The following is a 22972-nucleotide window of genomic DNA, read 5'->3' on the forward strand; positions in this document are numbered from 1 at the left end:
GGCGCCTTTGTCGAGCAGCATCTTGACTACCTGCTTGTGGCCTCCGTATGAAGCTGCCTGCAGTGCGTTGCCGTAGCGTCTACCCTGCGCGTTGACGTCAGCGCCTTCATTTAGCAGCAGTTTTGTACCCATGCTTAAGCCCAGTAATGCGGCGTAATACAACGGCATAGCTACGCTTTCTAGACCTTTTCCTAGATCCGGTTCTTCCCAGGGATAGTCAGGATCACACAACTGAACCCAGATAAGATATGCCGGATTTTCCATCGACATTAAACTCATCGCTACTCGAGTCACTCCATCCGTCTCGTCTCCCGTATTTTGAAGATGGCTGCTCCAGAACTTTGCTGCGTACCTTGCGAGTGCGGATGCCTCAAGAGTTTCAGTTGACAGTGGTTGCTGGAAGTGGGTCAGGTATCTCAAACAACCTGATGTTATCGCGCTATGGCATTCGGCCTCTTGCATGCTGTACTGCTTTGCCTGTCCATGCTTGATCCGGTCTGACACAAGATACTCCTGGACAGAATAGTGTGCTAGAGCGATGATTCGCTGTGCAGGCCTCCATCCTCCCTCTGCTTCGTTCGTTGTAATGGTGACCAGACTCGAGCAGATATTCAGCGCTTCTAGCGGGTCCTCTAGCACCTCATCGTGGTCGAACGCTGGGTCGCGCGCCACATCAATGGCAACGACTTCGGCAATCTCTTCGGCCGAAAGCGGCCGTGTTGAGAACGTCAGCCACTGCAAGATGCGTATCGCGTACTCGCGGTCTTCTTCGCTTATAGCAGTGAGGATGCGGTCGTATGTCTGATCTAACGTTTGCGGCAAAGTGGCCAGCGACTTGCGCAGCATCGCTCGGTTGCGACACTTTGCTAACGTGTCAAGCTGACATACGGCCCATCGAAACCTAAGCTGTCGTTAGCTTCGGCTCTGTGGAGGGGTTGATAGAACACGTACATCCCGCGGGCTCCGTGCATTAGAGCAGCCTCAATCTCTTGCCTGATGGCAGGGTCCTTGTTCCATTTTGTCAAAGTCTTATCGTCAGACAGCCGTTGTTGAACATATCGTTGTATATCCTTGTCCACTACGTCCCTCTGAAGACAGATAGTGTCCTCTTCTTTGACATAACTCTCCAAAGAGCTCTCGATATCCCGCTCTTTCCGGCTGGTCATCAGCAGATGCATGTTGTCAAGCTGCCACCCAGCCACCGTCTCGAGCACGTCCATTAATTCCTGGCGCTGTGCACATTCGTCGAGCGCATCGAGAACGAGGTAGACCTGCGTAAACTGTTGCATTACCTGTGGTGTTATCTCTAGAAGCGTATGCAGCGAAGGCTGCCGTTGTCCGTTCCCGCAAGCTAAGAACAATGCATCAACGCCCTTTGGTGTTGCAGCCGAACGCCGCAGGAGCTGGCAGAGCAACGAGCGGAGCATCAACTCTGGATTCTGTTTCTGAGTGTCGTTGAAGTCGAAGTAAAAGTATGCCGTCACCATCCTCGTGTCATTATTGCAGTGCTGCAGCAGATGCTCAATGATGGTAGAGCTCAGGATGGTCTTTCCACACCCTGGGATCCCATACAGCCATAGTCGCGATGCTGTACTCTTTTTCCATTCCGCGAACTTTGCGCCATCTAGCAGCCAGAGGCCGGTCTCAGCCTGCCGCTGCTTGTGCGCTTTGTAGTAGTTTGTGGACGGATCTGGCGCCGAAAGCCAGTTGCAGATCTTGGCAAGTGTTTCTTCTTGGCTTTGATTGCGAGTACCGGTGTCATTCACACGAGCCCTTGCTATGTCTCCGGAAGCCTCCTGTATCTTTTTCTGCAGCCGTTTGGTTGCATTATCTTTGCCTTCGCCATATATCAGCGACATGTAGATGCCAAATATGCCTAACAGACAGTAAACTTCATCCTCTTCACGTGTAGTCTGGCGATTTTCGGTCCAGGAGAAACGCTCAGCTACGCTGAACTCGGACAATTGTCTCCCCAGCAAAGCGTCAATAGGTATTCCTGTGACCTCGTGAATTGTGTGCTTAAGCGACTCCTTGTTCCCTAGCCGCGCTCCTTCTTTAGAGAAGAACTCAACCAATTTAGGAGCAAGAAGCTCCTGGAGTGTCCAGCCTCGCGCAAACCATCTGCTCTTCTCGAAAGCTGGCTCCCATCTCTGAGATGACGCGTCATCTCCCTCCAAAGTGTCGTTCGCGACATCTGAAAGGTAGACGTAACATTTCTCCGCGTTCTGATACCATCGATACATGGAGTTGATCGCTTCTGAAAGCTCGGTGTTGTTTGACTTGTCGATGCAGCAGGTGTCGACCCAAAAGTAGCCCAGACCGTCCTGCTTAGCTTGTTGCGCACAGAAGCGAATCTTGTGATGTCCCTCACTGCTTTGCGCGTCACTGTCTTCGACATTGTCGATGTTCTTCAGATCATCAAAGGTCACCTCTTGTCCCTCCTTCCAGGTGTGCGACAAGATCGCATAAGGAGGGATCTTGTCGCCAATCAAGTCCTTAGTCCATCTGAGCTTCCCATCGCTTGTGGTGTATAACAATCGCATCGGGTCGTACAAATGTCTGTATGCGCGAGCGGTAGAAGGGAGTCTCAGAGCCTCGAAGCAGGCTGAGGAAATCGATAGCGCACGGCGACTTGCTCGCGGAGAAGCGTCCAGGTCCTAGCAGTCGGGTTTGTCGTGAAGGCTAAGTGGCAGCTTGCTACGTTAAGGGTGGAGGAAGACGGAGCTCCTGAATGCTGCAGTGTGATCGTCGGGGTAAGCTGCGTCTCGAACATCGAGAGCGGGAGGCGAGCCTGATCGGGGCGGGACTGACAACACATGATCGCACGATAGCCACAACTGCAAGCAGAGAGGCAGTTCTCGCCTGAGGGTGAGATGCGACAGTACAAAAAGTGCGGGTCATAGGCCTTCGTTGAAGATCACGCCAGGATGTCCGTGTAGCATACTGATCGCGCGAGGACACTGTCGCTGTCCCGCTGCGGGCCGAAACGCAGCGCAGCGATGACAGCTGTCACCACCGCCACAGTTCGTCTCAAGCGACGCGTTCATCAGACGCCAACGTATGCATTCGACGCGGGCAACAAGATGATATCGACGCGCAGCATTCTGTAGATCATGGTCACGCACTCTTAACACACATAACGTCTAAAGACCATCGGCACGCGCCACATCTATTTCAGGGGATGTGCAGAGTAGGAATAGCGTCAAATTTATTACACTATGATACAGCAGTCTATGGCCGCGCTAATGCAGGTCGATGCATGCTAAAACGCACGGATGGATCCCGCCAGTTCGGATCCACTTCTAGACATTTTCCTTTCCGCACTACGGGGCTTCCGGCATGCTCGTTCTAACACTAGAATGATCTCTTGAGCCTGAGGAAATAATCTTTCTTTATTTTGCTCTCTCCTCAACGCTCCGAGCGCTTGGGGGCTCCTCGAAATCGCCGATGGACAGGGGGGCATTGATGAGGAGTCGATTAACGACGTTGACGAAACGAACGATAGCACGGCCAACACAGCGGCGATGTATATCGGATGCCGGTGTTCTTGAGGAGCAATGGCTGCATGATTACGACAGATCAACGGCAGCTTCACAGACGCGCAGATGCGAGGCGCCGAAGGTCCGAACTGCCAACCTGTCTCGTGACATGGTGTGTCTCTTGACGTAGGGACGCACCTTAGGGAGATTCGGTGATTATCTTGCCGGGGATGTGCAAATTGAGATTTCTTACTTCAACTTTGCGAGCTTGCAGAACAGCCTTAGTAGGCACTGCAGCAGAGCATGCATTTAGTGATGGTGTGTCTATGGTGATGGTGCTGCGGCACAGCGCCTGCTGGGCTTCAGCCTAGCGGCCAGTCAGCCTGCAGCCTAGCGACCTCAGTCAGCCAAGCATGCATGCATGCATCTTATCACCGGCAGCCTGCTCGCCCCGCCAACTTCGTAATGGCCTGCATTTGACATGTAGTTGCACCGCAACGACCGACTGTCATTACATACAAGAATTTAAAACATAAACTGCTATCGCTTAGTCACTAGTAGCTACAACCTAATACCTCAACGTCGTCCAAACTGGATGTTGCCGTTGATGGTTCCGGCCTGGATGCTGTCTCTGCTGTTGCCAAAGGTAATGTTCTGTGTGCTTGCGGTTTGCTGAATTGGAGCCTGTTCTGGAGACTGCGCGCTCCTCGTAGCGTCTACCGCGGGGATCTTAGACAGCAGCCCTTTAGCGTACGCTGCCGCCGTAGCTGCCGCGTAGTTCTGCCAGCCCTTGTTCTTGTGCGAGTCTGCATAGTCGCAGATGCCTCGAACGACTACACACGGATACTCTTCCATCACTCCTGCTGCTTCCATCTCGAAGCAGATAGCGCCGTGCTCTCGTTGTATTCTGTTTCGTTCGATAGCGGATATCTGCAGCTGGTTGCTTGATGCAATGTTACCGAAGTGGACGAACGGCTCGTCAAGCAACCGAGTAGCTCCGTCCCCTCGATCAGAACGTGACATGGTGTAGTCCGCGTCGCAGCACGCTTTGCAATCATCCAGCTCAGTGCCTTGATGCTCATAAGTGTCTTCGAAGAGCCTGTCGCGGCCAGGGCCCGGATCGTTGTACTGGTGCTTCCGCTCCTCGTCAAGCTTGAGACGCATCTGCTTCAGGACCCCTGCGATGTTCGTATTGGACCAGCCTTCCGCGCGGAAGTTGTTGACTGCGGCCATCAGATCGCCAGGAACGCCGTTGGTGTGCCCTCGAAAGTTCAGTCGCCCTTGGCCCTCCCACGCGCCCTTGTCGTACTGTAGCACCCCGCCATGGTTGCCTCGTGGAGAGCTGACGACCACGTCTCCAAGTACAATCTCCGAGGCGGCACCGGCTGGACCGTAGTGAGGCACGCCGCCAGCGATGCCGACCAAAAGAAAGTATCTTATGTTGGGAAACCCAGCGCGCATCTTCTCGGCAAGGATTGCTGCCTGGCTAAGTCCTATCCTTCGCTGCACGCCGATGACGACCTTGTGTTGTCCGATCCGACCGCCTAAGTAGTATGCGTTCTGGTACTGCACCTCATCTTGCGGGTACTCTTCATCCAGCACCAGTCTTGCAGCCTCTTTTTCTAGCGGGAGAGGGCAGATCCATCCTATGGTGAACTGGTGGTTCCCGGCCATTGTGGTGAGCAGGTGCTTCCTGCGACAGCTTTGGGGAGACAGAAAGCAATCAGGGTGGGTAAGTGGGCGGCAGTGGGCAGTAGCTAGCCGTGGGGGGTGCAAGCGGTGGGGAAAAAGCTCAGCCAGCAGCACGTGGCTACGTTTCAGCCTTGTCGCAATTGCCGGTCAGCCTTGCCAAAGTATAGAGGCACTCTATTCTTCAAGCTTTCCCTATCAAAGCAACAATACATTACTTTGCGTATATCTATATCCTATTCTTATGGCGCAATGTGTTTGGCGCGAAGGACCTTAGCTCTCGACCCTGAGAGCCTTAGATGCTCGGCCCACCTGCTCCACCAGAACCACAGCACAAGCGTTACAACAGTCAGCGGAACAGAAAGTGCCCAGTATATCCAGAACTGACGGGACACAGCAAATGACGATTGTCCAGCGTCTCTGTCCGGCTCGAACGAGAAGAAATTGGTGCCAAAGATCGTCTGTCCAAGAGGTCGTATTAGTCACACATGAACGTATGATGGTCAGTACAACGGTCCGGAATACTCACAGAAACAAAGGTAGCTGGCAAGAAGGTCATCGTGACCACAGCGATTGCCTTCATCGCTGACGCTTCTCTTTTTGCTTCCTCTCCTATCTGCAGCTGGACCTTGCTGTCTCTCTGTGCGGCAGCATTGAAAGCCTGGTATGGTAAGCTGGGGAGGCCACTGCATATCTTCCATCGTAGACTAGACTTACAAGGGTGATCTCGTTCTGGATGCGGGCGTTGTTCGCCTCAGACCGTTCAACTAAGCCCTGGAGAAACTGGAGCTGGAACTCGAAGCGACTGCCGACTTTGTCCCAGCGTCTGCGGCCATGCTTGTTGCGGCCGGAGTCGCTGTTTGCACGGAACCTCTCATGATGATGCTGCATGGTGTCGAGGGACCGTATGGCCACGCTGAGAGTCTCGCTGACGTGCACCCCGTGTCTCGCAATCTCGTGCAAAAGGAAGTAGTCGGTCTCTTGTGACCTCCTCTGCTGCTGGTGAGCTTCTTGACCGCTGACCAGTAAACACGGTGAGCGACACTTACGGCTTCCCACAGGCTGATGTGGTTTCTGACCGCCCAGACCGAGTCATCATACAGCCGAAGCAGCGCATCCGAGACAATCGAGAACACAGCGTACGGACAGGAACGAGAGACGTCCTGCGAACAGAACATCGACTGGATATCCTTTTGCGACTTCGCAGGCACATCAAAGCACAGCAGCGTGACCGGCCCCGACCGCGTCCAGCATGCGAAGAACCCCATTTCGTACCATTCCCATCCGTGGCGCGCACTCTGCGGCCCATGTATTACAACGTCCGCACTCCACTCGCCAGGGCTAGAGTGGTGGTTGGAGACGTGCGGAGTGAACGTCCTCTTGGGCTGGAGCTTGTCGTACGTCTGCTTGACGGTGAAGCGGGACCAGTACGCTGGGGCGTGATGAGCAACACTCTGACGGTGCTCTGGACTCTGCCAGGGCTGCTACTGTACATACTGTAGAGCTCCACTTCCTCGTTATTGTCTAGCCAGACGTCATAGCCGCAAAAGCCGCTGGACTGAAGGTACATTCTGTCAAAGAAGAACGAAGGGATCTTCAGCTTGCCTTTGAGATTTTTCTGGAATTCTGGTGCAGTACGCAAGAACGACTTGGCAGACGCGAATCTCTTTTGTGTCAAAACCCAAACAAAGCTGCTCTATCGGCGACTTACACGACTTGGACGTGCGCAGCGTGGACGTCCTATAGCGAAGTCAGTCACTTACTTGCAGATCCTTTGCTTCACTTGCCTGTAGCAGTTCGTGCCATGTTGTTTCTTGAGACTCGCGTGAATGGGATGCAGTGAGGTCTGGTCGTTCAAGTTAAGACTCTGTCTCGCGTTCGTGACGAAGGGTACATGCCGAGCCGAATGACTTTGTCCGTGTCCATCGCGATGCACAGATTCGCTTGGTAGAGCTATGTAATCACAGTCTGTCGGGTACGCTACGAACCATGGGCGAGTTTGGCAGAGCGAGCAGGCTGACGATCAGGCGCACCATGCATGCATGCATGCATGCATCCCTGGCCCCAGCCGTGGACCTCGCGAGCGACTGACTGAGATCGCTAGACTGCAGACTGACTGGCCGCAGCACCATCACCATAGACACACCATCGCGAATGCATGCTCTGCTGCAGCGATGCCATGGCCTCTGCAGTGCCTACAGTAACCTTTGGCGACGCATACTCGAGCCTCCAAGCCAACACCATCAACGGCTCTGTCCACATAGGTACGTTGCGGGACCGCCCGAGGGCCGTTTGGGCTCTTAAGTAGAAGCGGGACGCTAAGCCGACCCCTCCATCAGGACTCGACAACAGCCTCGGTCGTCTCCCGCAGGCTGCCGACGCGCCCTTTAACGCCTACGCGAAGCAGCATGAGCCTGCCTGCCTCCCCGACACGCGCGTCGCGCTCCTGCGCGAGATACACAGCTGGGTGGACGGCCAAGACGAGCGGCGCATCTTCTGGCTGAGCGGGCTGGCGGGCACGGGCAAGTCGACAGTCGCCCGGACGGTGGCGCGCAGGTACCACGACAGGCAGCGTCTGGCAGCGAGCTTCTTCTTCTCGCGCGGCGGCGGCGACGTCGGCCATGCAGGCAAGTTCGTGACGAGCATCGCAGTGCAGCTCGCGCACAACGTGCCAGCGTTGCAGCAACACATCAGCGACGCGGTCAAAGCGCGCAGCGACATTGTCAGCCAGTCCCTGCGCGACCAGTGGCAGCACCTCGTCTGCGGCCCGCTGTCAAGGCTGCGCCAGCCGCAGCCAGGTCCAGGTCCAGTGCCAGAGACATACATGGTAGTCGTCGATGCGCTCGACGAGTGCGACAATGAGTACGACATCCGCATTGTCGTGCAGCTCCTGGCTGAGATGCGGTCGTCGCTGACAGGAGTCCGGCTGCGGGTGTTCCTGACGAGCAGGCCAGAAGTGCCGATCCGGCACGGGTTCGGGCAGATGGCGGATGCGGAGCACAAAGACGTTGTGCTACACAACATATCCCCGTCGATTGTCGACCACGACATAGCCACTTTCCTCGAGCACCACCTCAGGATCATCGCAAAGGAATGCTATCAGGCGGACGACTGGCCGGGCGCAGAAGCGATCAGGCGGTTAGTGCAGAGTGCAAGCGGTCTGTTCATCTGGGCTGCTACTGCCTGTCGCTTCATCCAAGAGGGCGGACAGTTCGTAGCTGACCGCCTGCGCGCTATTCTAAAGGACAAGCACTCGGCAGATGACTCAACAATCGACAGCTCGTCTAGCGACGATTCTTGCATAGGCCGTCACTTCGAGGTTCCACCTGAAAAGCGGTTAGATAGCATATACCTTACAGTACTCAAGAGCCCTGCTCGCAGATACAGAAAGCACGAAAGGAAAATATGGTACAAGCTGATAAAAGAGGCACTAGGTGCGATCGTGCTCCTGCAATCGCCGCTTGCTGCGTCTTCCTTAGCCCGGCTACTCCGCGCACCTGAGGAGGATGTTCATCGAACACTGTATGAACTGCACTCTATCCTAGACGTCCCACACGATCCGACCCGGGTAGTGCGTCTGCACCACCCTTCGTTCCGCGACTTCCTGCTCGACAGAAACAGATGCGGCGACGACAACTTCTGGGTGGATGAGAGCAGCACACACGAGAAGCTAGCGTCCTGCTGTCTTCAGCTCATGTCTGCGCCCAACAGCCTTCGGCAGGACATGTGCAGTCTTTTGAGCCCTGGAACACTAAGAAGAAAGATAGAAGAGGAGACAGTGGCTACCAGCCTGCCGCCGGAGCTGCAGTATGCGTGCCGCTACTGGGTCGAGCATCTCGAGCGCAGCCAGCACAGCATTACAGACGGAGATGCAGTGCACGTCTTCCTCCAGACGCATCTTCTGCACTGGCTCGAAGCGATGAGTCTGATAGGAGAGACAGATCAGTGCGCGCGCTTGCTGGTGAGACTGCAGGTGCTGGCAACGGTAAGAGTCACTGTGTGATGGACACCACAATGTACTGACTTGCAGCACAGTCACCTACAAGCGCGTGTGCAGACTTCCTCCGCGATGCGAATCGATTTGTGCTGCGATTCTGTTCGATACTTGCAGAGGCGCCCTTGCAGGTGTACTCGTCAGCGCTTGTCTTCGCACCGGAGGCAAGCATTGTCCGGAAGACGTTCTTTGGTCAGGTTCCACAGGAAGTGGAGATGCTGTCAGATAGAGATGCAGACTGGGACGCGTGTCGCAGTGTGCTGGAGGGCCACTTAGGCGATGTGACAGTGGTAGTGTTTTCGCCAGACGGACAGCTGGTCGCCTCAGCATCCCGCGACGAGACAGTGCGAGTGTGGGAGACGACGACGGGCACATGTCGCAGCGTGCTGGAGGGCCACTCAGACGAGGTCACGGCAGTGGCGTTCTCGCCAGACGGACAGCTAGTCGCCTCAGCATCTGACGACCAGACAGTGCGAGTGTGGGAGACGGCGACAGGCACGTGTCGGTACGAGCTGGAGGGCCACACAGGCAGTGTCAGGGCGGTTGTGTTCTCGCCAGATGGACAGCTAGTCGCCTCAGCATCCTGGGACGAGACAGTGCGAGTGTGGGAGACGGCGACGGGCACGTGTCGGTACGAGCTGGAGGGCCATACAGGCTGGGTCAGGGCGGTTGCGTTCTCGCCAGACGGACAGCTAGTCGCCTCAGCATCTGATGACATGACAGTGCAAGTGTGGGGGACGGCGACGGGCACGTGTCGCAGCGTGCTGGAGGGCCACTCAGACGCTGTCACGGTAGTAGTGTTCTCGCCAGACGGACAGTTTCTCGCCTCAGCATCCCGCGACGAGACAGTGCGAGTGTGGGAGACGGCGACGGGCACGTGTCGGTACGAGCTGGAGGGTCATATAGGCAGTGTCAGGGCGGTTGTGTTCTCGCCAGACGGACAGCTAGTCGCCTCAGCATCTGACGACGAGACAGTGCGAGTGTGGGAGGCAGCGACAGGCACCTGTCGCAGCGAGCTGACGGGCCACTCAGGCGGTGTTAATGCGGTGGTGTTCTCGCCAGACGGACGGCTGGTCGCCTCAGCATCTGACGACGAGACAGTGGGAGTGTGGGAGGCAGCTACAGGCACGTGTCACAGCGTGCTGGAGGGCCATACACGCTGGGTCAGGGCGGTTGTGTTCTCGCCAGACGGGCAGCTGGTCGCCTCAGCATCTCGCGACAGGACAGTGCGAGTGTGGGAGACGGCGTTGGGCAAGTGTCGTAGCGAGCTGGAGAACCACTCAGACGCTGTCACGGCAGTGGTGTTCTCGCCAGACGGACAGCTGGTTGCCTTAGCATCTGATGACAGGACAGTGCGAGTGTCGGACACTGCGACGGGCAGGAGTCGCAGCAAGCTGACGGGCCACTTAGGTGGTGTTAATGCGGTGGTGTTCTCGCCAGACGGACAGCTAGTCGTCTCAGCATCTGACGACATGACAGTGCGAGTGTGGGAGACGGCGACGGGCACGTGTCGGTACGAGCTGGAGGGCCATACAGGCAGTGTCAGGGCGGTTGCGTTCTCGCCAGACGGACGGCTGGTCGGCTCAGCATCTGACGACATGACAGTGCGAGTGTGGGAGGCAGCGACAGGCACGTGTCGCAGCGTGCTGAAGGGCCATTCAGGCTATGTCAATGCGGTGGTGTTCTCGCCAGACGGGCAGCTGGTCGCCTCAGCATCCGACGACATGACAGTGCGAGTGTGGGAGACGGCGACGGGCACGTGTCGGTACGAGCTGAAAGGCCATTCAGGCTATGTCAATGCGGTGGTGTTCTCGCCAGACGGACAGCTGGTCGCCTCAGCATCTGACGACATGACAGTGCGAGTGTGGGAGGCAGCGACAGGTACGTGTCGCAGCGTGCTGGAGGGCCATTCAGCCGACGTCAGTGCGGTGGTGTTCTCGCCAGACGGACAGCTAGTCGCCTCAGCATCCTGGGACGAGACAGTGCGAGTGTGGGAGGCAGCGACAGGCACCTGTCGCAGCGAGCTGACGGGCCACTCAGGCGGTGTTAATGCGGTGGTGTTCTCGCCAGACGGACAGCTGGTCGCCTCAGCATCTGACGACATGACAGTGCGAGTGTGGGAGACGGCGACGGGCAGCAGTCGGTACGATCTCGAGGGCCATACAGAGAGTGTCAGGGCGGTGGTGTTCTCGCCAGACGGACAGCTGGTTGCCTCAGCATCTGACGACGAGACAGTGGGAAGGTGGGAGACGGCGACGGGCACGTGTCGCAGCGTGCTGGAGGGCCACTCAGACGAGGTCACGGCAGTGGCGTTCTCGCCAGACGGACAGCTGGTCGCCTCAGCATCCCGCGACGAGACAGTGGGAGTGTGGGAAACGGCGACAGGCACGTGTCGCAGCGTGCTGGAGGGCCACTCAGACGAGGTCACGGCAGTGGCGTTTTCGCCAGACGGGCAGCTGGTCGCCTCAGCATCCCGCGACGAGACAGTGCGAGTGTGGGAGGCAGCGACAGGCACGTGTCGCAACGTGCTGAAGGGCCATACAGAGAGTGTCAATGCGGTGGTGTTCTCGCCAGACGGACAGCTAGTCGCCTCAGCATCTGACGATGAGACAGTGCGAGTGTGGCAGACGGCGACGGGCACGTGTCGCAGCGTGCTTGGGGGCCACGGTGACTGGGTCAAAGTGGTAGTGTTTTCGCCAGATGGACGGCTTCTCGCCTCAGCATCCGACGAAGGGACAGTGCGAGTGTGGGAGACGGCGACAGGGACGTGTTGCAGTGAGCTGGAAGGTCCGTCTCCGTACGTTGACCAACTCGCTTTCTCGTTGGATGGTCAGGTTCTACACACCAACGAAGGAGACATACCGCTGCCTCCAGAACTCAACCCGACGTCGCCTCCTGAGCAGGAAGAGCATCATTCGCAGCTCTTAGTAGAGGACCAGTGGGTGTTGCGCAACACGAAACGCTTGTTGTGGCTGCCGTTCGAGTATCGATCAGATAGCACGGCAACGTACGAAGACAAAGTCTGTGTTGGGTGTCCATCAGGACGCGTGGCGCTGCTAAGGCTGCGACAGACGTGTGCGCAGGAGCATCGTAATTAGTCGCTTGCAGCGATTTGCTTACGGACACATCGGATTCAACATCAACACAGCAGTATCTACAATCCAAACGACAACCGCGTGAACAGGTGTGGCGATGAAGCATGCAAGGAGTTCATATATAGTGTTTGCAGTGACTAGCTACCAACGCTCCAAGCATGTACGCGATCCACGCACAACATCTGCAACGCTACTTAGCGATTTTCCCAGTACTGCAGCCAAGCAACAAGCCTACATGCTGGTCAACTGCTTGTTACGCTGTGCCAACATCGGTGCGTAAAGACCATGTACAGCCACAGTTGTACGCGATGGAGATGCTAAGCCTCGCTCCTGCAACGTGGCCTCGTTTCTGGTACCGACCTGCGCTGCCTGGAGATGCCTCAGCGCGCTCTCCGCTGTGCTCTTCACGCAATCGGTGTTATGGATAAGGAGAGTCAAATTCTGGCACAGGGACTTCCACCTGGTGTGCCCACCTCTCATCGCGCTCTGGCAGATCATGGCAATGCCTCTCGCTCTACCCTCTATGCTTGTGCTCATGGTTGACCGTCTATGAAAGAGAAGGCCCAAAGCCAACAATAATGTCTATCCAAGCAAGCCGGGACGCACGGTGTAATGGGACGGGTTCGCATTTTGGAGCCTCGCCATCTTTTGTTCGTTATTGCATAGACCTGTGGTTGATGTATTATTATTCTGTAGTCACTTCTCTACCAAGTCACCAGCATCCGGCAAGGACTGCAGCGATGCTGCGTATCTGTCGTGCAGCTAGGGGTAGAAAGTGCTTTGTTGGAAAGAGCAAGAACACTGCACCATAACACGTGGCACACATGACCTCCTTACTCTATAAACCGTCACATAACATCGCCATAGTGAACACCTTCGTTGGAACCGCGATGGGACGAAGGCTCTGTCACTTCCCTGTTCAAAGACCCCATACAGAGATGAAACAGAACGAGAATTGTACCATCATACGTGGAATGCGCAAACGTCCGTTCACAGCAGGTCCACAGATAGAACTGTATCTTGTCCGCATCAGGGACATAGGCCACAGACTTGGCCTTCATAGCGGTCGAGGCACCTGCCATCTTTGGTAGGTTTCTGATGAACTGTACGAAAAGTCAATTGCTGCCAGCTCCAGTGCTTGTTTGTTTTTGAAGAATACATTTTTAATGACTGCCGTCTCTTGAGGGTGCCAAACGGAGTCCTTAGCCAAGCGCATAGTGCGCTGAATCTATTGAAACTTCTTCAGAAGTGTTGCAACAGTGATTTTGGCACCAATCCTGCCTTTCCCCGTCTTCACTCTCCACGCCATGTATGCTTGAATCCACGGAATCTTGATCTCAGACTGGAAGGGCGCAGTGACTTTGATCTCTCTAGATGGAGATGGAAGACTGATAGCAAATCTGGATGCGTTAGCTGCCATGCGCGGACTATTGCACAAGGGTCTTGCCTGTTCCACAGCCCAAGCAGCCGCTTCACGCCCTCCCTTTTGTACGCTTCAACGCCTTCTTCAATGGACACAGGTTTACTTTCGCCGCAAGCCAAGGCCACTATGTCGTTGAATTGATCCATGTTGGCGTTACTTTGTCCTTAGGATCTTGATAGATAGCAAAGGAAGTGAAGACAGAATGGGCTGGCTTCAGAACAACGCATAGGACCTCAGGAGTGGTTCATCGATCGAGCCACACTCTCCTGCCATTGCCACCCATCAGCTCACAGGCGGCAACATGTTGGGCACGCGTAGTTCTGTGATTCGCTCTTGGTTTTCCAAAAATGAGTTCTCGTGGTCCGTCTTTGTTTTGCCAAGCCATTGTCCGGGAGCGCCACCAAAACTCCCTATATATGGCAGGGCAATGGTAGTTCCACTAAACCACCGATGCAATGGGGGCTTTACTTGGAAATTATTTCAGATTTTTGAATATATTACTCAAAGACTCATTTTTTACTTGTTATCCCCATCTAATATATCACAAATGCTACTTTCCTCGCTTAGCATTAGGAAAGCGGAAGCGTGCCATGTCTCTACCCTTGAGCGCCCCCATAACTAGTTCGCACCGCAGCGAAAGTCCCAGAGCAAAGCGCGTCGCAAGTGGGAAGCGAGACGTTAGCTTTGAACAACAAGACTACCTTCACACCTCCTGCTAGTCGTGACCCTTCTAGTCTAAAGCGATCTTCTAGTCCGACAAGAGAGACACCCATTGTGCTGAGGAGTGCGTGACCGCCAGTATTGCCGACTACATCGGAGGGCCGCGGTGCCTAGTGGTGGTGAAGATCCTAATTATGTCACCTCTTAGTGAGGGCTTACGTCATCTTAACCAGCCAATAGAGCTTCCCGTCCTGATTTACAGCGAATCCGAATTGCAGAGCCCTATTACGAAGGGCAATTACATAGATGGGAATTTAGCTTACGAGAACCAAAACCTGAAACATGAAAATGTTGAGACACCACATGTTTTTGCGCCGCCCTAGGTACGTCTTGTCGCTCTCATTCTCTACACAGATCATGTTATCAAGTGCTTACGAAAATATTCTAGATCGCACGAAGATCCGTCTTTTGAGTTGCTCAACGTGTTGTTCCACACAGGCCGGTGCTCTGCATGCTGCTACTCAGATATCCAATTAAAGTTGGTTTGTCCCCGCAATGCCCGCCTAAGCTAATTATAACTTCGGGGCTGGCATATATATACTCCTGGCATAAGAGGTGCTTGGCCTCGCCTGCATTCATTACCTTATAATCACACTCGCTCCGCGGAATGACCGCTAGAGATCGTGATGATTTCTCAGTTGCATCACGCCACGGAATCGAACCAGCTGCTGTCTACCGTCTCTTCGGAAGAACAAAATGATGATCGTGGAAAGAGGGTCTCAGGAGTGTCTGTAGTCGCGGATCATGCACGTCTCTCGCCTACAGCGCAAGGTACATTGGAGCCAATAACCATGACTGGCCCGGACGCTGACGTTTCAGATACCCGATTTGCATCATGGGTACCTTTTGCTCTGCGCTGGTACTTTGTCGTGATCCCGACTGCACTTGCTTTCAGCTTGAGCGTCGCTGTCACGATGTTAAGTTGGTTGTCTAAGGGCAATACTGGCCTCAGCTCCGAAAGCTCAGCAATATTTGGCTGGAAATATATACCGACTCTACTAGCTGTGGTATACACGCAGCTTACGGTCATGCTTTTAAACGCCATAAAGACGACAGAACCATTCGCTCGACTAGCAAGGCCAATCGCGCAAGTTCCTGTGGCTCGATACACCATACTTGAAAAGTCAAGGCCTTGGTGGACGACACTCTTTCATGGCTTCCGGAAACAGAACAATGGAGGTGTACGGAGCTGGGTCATCATTCTGAGTTGTACGCTCTTTATCATAGCTGCGCTCGGTATCTCGCCTGGCTCCGCGGCTCTGCTCAGTACACGTGAGACACAGGTCTCGAGTCCAGTAGAGTTATCTCAGCTCATCTTCAGTCCGACCTCGGCGGTAAAGCCCCGAGCTCAACGCGACACCTATCTCCGCACTACCGGCGCACTTCTACAGAATTACAGCACATCACCATGGGTGACTAACGATTACTTTGTTCTGCCTTTTTGGCCTTCTGAAACAGCGACTTCTTCTTGGAATTATCGCACTCCAATCCCGCAGGTGTGGGAAGCCGAGACCACTGTGTTTCGAAGTGATCTCAATTGCAACAATCTAGCAATGAAAAGCAAGGAATTCTACGTAAGACATGCCGTTGATGATATTGAAGCGAAGATAAACAAACAACCCTTCCTGGCATCAGTACTGATGGAATCGGAAAACGGCTGCCAGTACAATCTCACTTACAACGCCACAACGCGCCACGGAACAGGGGACGAGAGCTTTGCATCTTGGGGTGACATTAGACATATCGCCAAGGACAACGTATATGATTCCGATGCCCGTGTAATCTTGAACAAAGAATGCATGAGTACCGAGACGATTCTGATGAGTACGCCTTGGTTTCCTCCGAGTCGCGACAGGTTTGCAGAGAATATGACGATAGTGGCATACATCTGTTCCTCCAACCATACTATGGCAACGCTTACGGTGCGTGCGTCCTCGTCATCGGGCGGTTTGTCGGTTACTTTTGACCAAGACGCCTTCCATCGGACAGCTCAGGACGTTCCCTCAACGATGTTAGACTTGTTGGAGATGCACAACATATATACAGATCCAGACTGGTATTCCTTCATTCCTCAGCCAGCGCAATTCAAACAGTCCGCTCCGGTACTCGGGGGAGTAGCAGCTTTGTTGGGCACAGAGCACGCATACAACATATCAGAGATGATAAATGATTCTGCACTTCCAGAGACTGCCGCTAAGATGAGACGTCGCTTCTTTGCCGAGGTCCTTCAGACCTCTCTAAGCATTTCGGGCAACTACGAAAACGTGGTAATACCCGGTGTACGGGTAGCTATGGAGCGCCGGATTTTCGTCAGTACAGAGGTTGCTGCGTTGCTTTGCGGGCTCTTCTCCGTTTCTTTCTGCATGTTTTTGGTCATTTTGTGGCTATCGCGGCCCAAAAACAGGCCCTTAAATATCAGCCGCGATCCAAGTACCGTACTAGGCCTCAGTGCCTTGATCATTTCAGACACCTCGGTCTTACCTACGTTCGCCGCATTAGACCTTTCCAATAGGCAAGGGCTGAAATCTGCGCTTGCGGGAGAGACCTTTTTCACAACACCCAATGTCCTACAGAAAGCAAAATCGGAGCCTAGATCCTACTCAGACGGTGCGTACACTCGGGCATTATCAATCGTCATACTTATCTCTAGCAGATGTATCGACCTCTTCGGACACTGGAATACTACCATCGTTACGAGTTCGAAACTTGTTAAGTCTACTGGCCTATATTACCGCGCTTTTAGTGGCGATCGCGGTTCTCTTCAGTCTTTCACATCGGTCGAACCTGCATCAGGCTTTATTCACGTATCGTACCAACGTCAAAATCCTCAACCACACAGGTTCCTTCTCACCATTCGCCATTGTGCCGACTTTACTTGCGGTTATCGTCCGAATCTGGTGGGAGACCATTGATGACACCTGTAGGACGCTGCAACCATTCCTATCAATGTCTCGTGCAACGAAGCCACTATCCTCAGGAGTTGGGTTGTCTTACACAACTTCTTTTTGGCTTTGGGCTTCTGTCAAGGCTGCCTTAAATCACGACTGGATGCTTTCGCTCATCACATTGACGACTCTGCTGCTTCAAGCTCGTAAGTCACACGATCTGGCATTCAACATTCAAGAACTAACCAACGGCGAAGTAACAATCTCCATGGCTGCTCTCTTTGATCAGAGCAGCGGCATTCTCGAACAGTCTATAAGTTCCAATCGCACTCTTGAACTTCGACGCGACCCCCTCTTTCGCAACAACAATATGACCTACGATCCTCATCCACCTAATTCATGGCATATCAGCTTCAGATCGAGCCCATACATCGGTCCTATCTTAGAAGATACCTTCGCTACTAGCGACACTGATTGGATGTATACTGCTCTACTACAGACGGCATTAAACGGACCGGAACCCCCGTGGAGTCGAGATGGATGGAGCTTTATACCTTTGGACCTTGATCAGCTTTCGAAACAGACCTCAATGACTGAGAATACAGATGTTCTATCGGCAGGAGCTGCAGAACTAGGACCTGTGGCGAACTTCACAGTCCGTACCCCAGCAGTTCGTGCTCGCCTTGAGTGCAGTGTCTTCAACGATGCGCAGAATGCAAGCCATTGGCTCAGTTTCCAGAACGCCACGATATATGATATCTCCTCTTACAAATCGGTGTATGTACCAGACACGTTGATGTTTGGAAACAATACATCGACTTGGGTCACGGCTCAAGCTATTGATGTACAGTGCTGTTTCAACTCCACTAGATCGCCGGACTTGAGCGAACAAGAGACCACTGTGACGCTTGGATATTGGACCGAAACCTTCGATATTGGCGATTCAGAACAGAAGGGGACAAATGGCAATCTCACCATCAAGTGGATTCATGGCACCGCTGGATTTGCCCATTTGGTCACCGAAGAACCATCAATGTTCTTCCCAGAGCCGCCGAATATACAGGCGTTGATGTGTGTACCCCGCATTGAAACAGCCAAAGCTGAGGTGACGGTGGATTCGCGCAACGGGAACGTGCAGGGGTTCCAGATCCTTGAGCCTCCCAATTCAGATGATGTTGCAGCATGGTCGGATGAGTTCCAGCTGCGCAACTGCTCCGAGTTCCAAGACAAATTAAAGACTAATCAAGTATTGTGCAGTGATGTGACTACGAGGTAAGATCTTCAGTTCATTTATCCAAATGTGTACTGATGTCTCACCTAGCTACGGAAACCTGTTCGCGAAATCATTGCTACGTGCGGCATGTCTCGGAAACGTCGCCCTGGTCACGCCGAACCTGAATGCCGCGAGACCCCCTGATCATCTCACTGATAAAGTCTTCAACATGCGAGACAACACAACGGGGCTTAACGTCGACTTCATGTCTTACGCATTATATGCACGGGTGGGATTTGACCCAATTCCACTTCTGGATCCCGAGGTCCTGCTTCGAGAGAGTCAGGAAGTATTCACCACCTTTTTCCAACACTTCGCAAGCCGCAACGTGTCTGCTCACACTGGCGGCTGGGTCTATCAGCCGATCGGATCCCAGCTCCAAGTTACGTCGCCTGTTCCGGATGATTGGGCGCCTCTGTACATGTCCAACAAAAACAATACACCGAAGTTTCAAGACGTTCCTCTACGGAATACCGAACGAACAGCGAACGCAGTTCTGAGCACTCGCGTCGAAGTACTGCGAGTGAATACAACTGCTTTTTGGATCTCCACAAGCATTATAGTGTGGCTCTTCATTACTACAGTTATCTTTGCAGCAGTGCAGAGAAGGTATCTTGGTGGTATGATGCGTAACGTTGAGTGTATCGCGGATGTCCTGGTTTTGATAGCTGGAAGTGAGCGGCTATTGAACCTTGTCAAGGAGAAGGACATTGACACGTTGATTCAAGAGAACAACTTACAAACGCGTTTCAGATGGGTTAAAGACTCTAGTGGAATGATGAGGTGGCGTATTGAGCTTGTTGAAGAACAGGTGGAGATGCGGCCTATATCTCTCGGAACAGCATATGCACGTCTGCCGGTAGACGACGAAAGGGATGCGGAAAGTGTTACGTGTACTACTAGTGTTGTGCCGCTGGAGTCAACACAAGATTGAAGTTCATGTGTCACTCGCTGTCATGGGCGGGACGGGTCGTAGGTTCAGTTGTCAGTCGTCTCCAATTGGCGTTTCAACACTCGAGGTGTGTAGCGGTGATGGAACACCGCGCCTTTTCCATGCTTGTGCACCAGGACGACGTCTTTCCGTAGCGATTGCACGGTACGAGCAGCTGCTATATGGAAAGCCTGTTGGATGTCATCCGATAGTCGACGTCCTGAAGTTCAATCGTCGAGTCACGCCATCACAGCTGGACAATATGACTTTGTTGTTACAACGCAACTCCAACAGCGTTGGGCCGAGTAGCTCAGCAAATGTTCATCCTGGTACAAGGCGCGGCTGCGATGGCGGTCAAAGCCGCGAGCCTACGGTTGGCCTCTGAAACGTAGCTCGCATCAGCCCGATTGGAGAGCCTGTTTCTTGCTGCTAGCCAGGTGTGCAGGAGCCCATCGCGTGGTCAGCTGTCATTCGTCGTCACACCTGGCGACCCTCCGCACTAAATCTTCCGCTGCTGCGCCACCTCTCCGCCAACGGCTCAGGGTGCCATCTCTTCCAGTTCTCCAGGGTCCGTTGTCATGCCGAACGCACTGCTTGGGTTATACCAGTTCGGGAAGAAAGAGGTGACATCGATTTATAGTGGCGAGGACCCTGCACACGCCATACGCTCGTCCGCATTTTGTGGACTTTCCATTGGGCGGATTTGCTACGGTACGAGCTAACGGAACCAAACAAAATAGAACCCAATCTCCCTTCGAGATGTTGAAAGCCGGAATATGGCTGGGTCAGGTGACCCCAAGCCACCTCATATATACTACTTCTACCGGCTACATAGTCCATCACATAATCAATCCTTATGCCTCATTGCTTTGCTTAACACGAGATACCATCGCATTCATCAACATTCGACAATGCTCGACTTTCTCGTTGAGATGAAGCAATTTTATCTCGAGCTCATCAATACGCTTCTGCCGGGATCGGCAAGCCTCAGCTATTTCATTCCCCTCCTTCATCTGCCGCTCGGCGTTCTTATGCCACCATGGAAACTGAGCCATGGCCAGCTATGCGCAACGATCCACCCCCTAAGCATTGTGGCTACGGTACGTGCATGGTTTGCCTTAGGTGGAAACGATTTTATTTCTACAGATTGTCTTTACTTGACACTATTTCTGTACTTCAAAGATCCGCGGCGGAACTTCAGACGCGTCTATTGAGAAGGAGCTATTCTCTGGGTATCCATTACCGTTTAGGTACTAGCGTTATCCTGTGTAATTGGTAGCGTTCGCCACCACTCAATAACACTTATATCACATTCTACTTTTTACAGAATCGTCAGAAATGACCTGAGCGACCTTCCGCAAGGGTCAAACAAACCACAGCCAAATGAAAGTGACAAAGATAAAGAGCCCGCAGATTCAAAGTCGATTGCTCTGGAAGCTTACCCGGAGACGTTCACAGGCCGCCTTACCTGGGCGATGATGCTCCCATAAAGTCGACCTCTATATGACTGGACGATCGGTAATGCTGGGCATGACTTAGTGTTCTTCGCCTTTTCAACATCCTACCCGATTTGTGTTTGCGATGGACATCTTCTCGCGTCTTTCGCCCGCTCTGTCTATTTTCTTGCTATTGTTGAGGCAGCTGGCCAGACACGACCCCTATTTCAGTGACCCTACGTGGTCGGTCTTGGGTCCAAGCGGATCCGAACGCAGCGGCGAAGCAAGGTAACAGATCTGCTGAGGGCGGCGCTGCCACTGTTCATGCTCAGACCTCGAACACCGTAGCGTGTAATGGCGGAGAAGGGTCCAAAATACGGACGCCATGTATGTGGAGATCATTCGTCTGGGATAAGACGTATTGCATTAAGGAGCACAAGAAAGAGCATCGGCGGTAGGTATAAGATCATAAGTAGGGAATAGGCATACATGTCCATGATCAAGGGTTCCATCAGCAGATGCGGCATATCGTGTCTGAGCCGGGACATTGGTTTGCAGCAAAGCTGGAGTTAGCAGATTATTGTTGGCAGATGACCTTCAAATACATGTTGATATGTGTATCTGCGTTCATCTTGAGTGGCATCACACACTCGGGTCTGGTGCCGCCAAAGCCAAGATTTGCGACAGTGGGGGCGAATGAACTTCGCTTGAAGTTGGCGAGCTTCTTTTGGGTACAACCAATTGGCATCGCAATCGAGTTGTTTGCGTTAGAGCCCGCCCTGTGCAGCCTTCCTTCTTCGATGCGAGAATTGCAGGGGCTGTTGAGAATCGTGTGGACGGTGGTCTTCATGTGCTTCCCATGCACTTTCTTGGTCCTGCCATTTGCCCAGTTGGGATACTGGAACATCATTCCTTCTGAGTATCTTTCGCACCTGCTGTAAGAGCCATGGGCAACATGACGATGAACGGAACATTGGAAGACCAAAGGGTGTTGCCTTGCTTATGTCAGCTGCTGTTGCCTTTTCGGGAAACATGTGCATGCCGCAGCAGAGCCCCTCCTATCCACTTTGTCTTCTTGTTCGCTCAACGCTATAATCCGTTCAAAGCTTCCTCACATTGTGCACCATGTGTTGAAGTGAGTGGATTGTGTTGATTGATCTCACGAGCTATTGGCTAGAATCGATCGAGACTATATAGTAGAAGGGGATAGCAGTGAAGGGTTGGGGAAGCAAACCGAGCTAACCGAATGAGCTGGACAATCAGTGCAGTGGACCGTTAGCAAACACTGCAACGGACCGTTAGCAAACAGATAGCGATCGGTGGATATCTTCACTCCCTCCGACACCATGGGTGTCGAATGCATACGCTTTCCTGGATCTGTTTCGTACTATAACCCAATGAGGAAGACTCGACGATGGCAGAAGGCTATTGTCATAGCCATCACGTGGTAGTACTGGTAGCTTCTATATGTAAGCTTCTCTCACCCACCAAATACTACAAAAGGACCACACACTTTGCCTATTGACAGCTATGGGCTCTTCCATTAGCCTTGCCAGCGATGCACTCTCTCATACTCGCCAGAAGACGATCTATGTTCCACTTGTCAATATCTACTGTTGAGACATTTAGTGACTTGTGTGTCTGTGGAGACCCATCGGCGAATCTTGTTCCATCTTTGGCAAGGTCAAGCGGAAGATGGCGCAACAGTGAGCTTCCGCTTATGCCACCTGGTTCAGCACATAATCTCGCATGCTTTTGGGGAGAATCCAATATCAGACATGATGCCGAACGACTGGTCTATATCGCTATTCCTTGGTTCTGATCGCGAGATACCATACAGTACTGCAGCAGATATCTACCTGCATTTCAGAGTCGAAGAAGATGGTATGTCGAATATGCGGGTTGGAGATATTCACATAAGCGACTTGGAGAAACTGGTGGTGTAAATGCTATGTGTCAGTGCGATAGTTTATTGACCAAGATTGCAAAGTGCGATCAAGAGTGTGCTGAGGAGCACGTCAGCTGTCGCGCAAATTACAGAGCAGCG

The 22972-nt window shown here is 53.3% G+C and overlaps 5 protein-coding genes across 5 annotated transcripts in view; 3 read left to right on the forward strand and 2 right to left on the reverse strand.

Moving 5' to 3' along the window:
• The window catches only part of BU25DRAFT_341394 (ankyrin), a gene marked incomplete at both ends in the record, with an annotated part of 4453 nt that extends 1901 nt beyond the window's left edge, over nucleotides 1-2552 (reverse strand). Inside the window, 3 exons of the mRNA XM_033702865.1 lie at nucleotides 31-901; nucleotides 952-1732; nucleotides 1769-2552. Coding sequence (XP_033561767.1) covers nucleotides 31-901; nucleotides 952-1732; nucleotides 1769-2552 — 2436 coding nt within the window. The remainder of the gene's footprint in view (nucleotides 1-30; nucleotides 902-951; nucleotides 1733-1768) is intronic.
• Nucleotides 2553-4055: 1503 nt separating this feature from the next.
• On the reverse strand, nucleotides 4056-6738 carry BU25DRAFT_341166 (purine and uridine phosphorylase; the record flags this gene model as incomplete). The annotated part of the gene is made up of 4 exons (XM_033702847.1): nucleotides 4056-5135; nucleotides 5886-6161; nucleotides 6218-6600; nucleotides 6666-6738. 4 exons carry the CDS (start codon nucleotides 6736-6738, stop codon nucleotides 4056-4058), a joined length of 1812 nt encoding a protein of 603 aa, XP_033561768.1.
• A 609-nt stretch (nucleotides 6739-7347) lies between these two features.
• Nucleotides 7348-12260, forward strand: BU25DRAFT_458471 (WD40 repeat-like protein; the record flags this gene model as incomplete). Its single annotated transcript, XM_033710209.1, has 3 exons — nucleotides 7348-7432; nucleotides 7508-9153; nucleotides 9204-12260. The coding sequence occupies 3 exons, from the start codon at nucleotides 7348-7350 to the stop codon at nucleotides 12258-12260; spliced, it is 4788 nt and encodes a 1595-aa protein (XP_033561769.1).
• A 3168-nt stretch (nucleotides 12261-15428) lies between these two features.
• BU25DRAFT_341080 (uncharacterized protein) lies at nucleotides 15429-19492 on the forward strand (the record flags this gene model as incomplete). The annotated part of the gene is made up of 4 exons (XM_033702841.1): nucleotides 15429-17007; nucleotides 17051-17348; nucleotides 17580-18557; nucleotides 18607-19492. The coding sequence occupies 4 exons, from the start codon at nucleotides 15429-15431 to the stop codon at nucleotides 19490-19492; spliced, it is 3741 nt and encodes a 1246-aa protein (XP_033561770.1).
• An 850-nt stretch (nucleotides 19493-20342) lies between these two features.
• BU25DRAFT_410736 (uncharacterized protein) lies at nucleotides 20343-20786 on the forward strand. Its single transcript, XM_033706373.1, has one exon. The coding sequence runs from the start codon at nucleotides 20401-20403 to the stop codon at nucleotides 20701-20703; it is 303 nt and encodes a 100-aa protein (XP_033561771.1). The 5' UTR covers nucleotides 20343-20400; the 3' UTR covers nucleotides 20704-20786.
• The last annotated feature ends 2186 nt before the right edge of the window (nucleotides 20787-22972 follow it).

This window comes from Macroventuria anomochaeta (assembly GCF_010093625.1).
Source record: "Macroventuria anomochaeta strain CBS 525.71 unplaced genomic scaffold BU25scaffold_16, whole genome shotgun sequence".
NCBI classification, from domain to species: Eukaryota; Fungi; Ascomycota; class Dothideomycetes; order Pleosporales; family Didymellaceae; genus Macroventuria; species Macroventuria anomochaeta.

Excerpts from the sequence above, each read along its gene's own strand:
- BU25DRAFT_410736 (XM_033706373.1), top strand. The coding sequence starts at position 20,401 with ATGCTCGACTTTCTCGTTGAGATGAAGCAATTTTATCTCGAGCTCATC.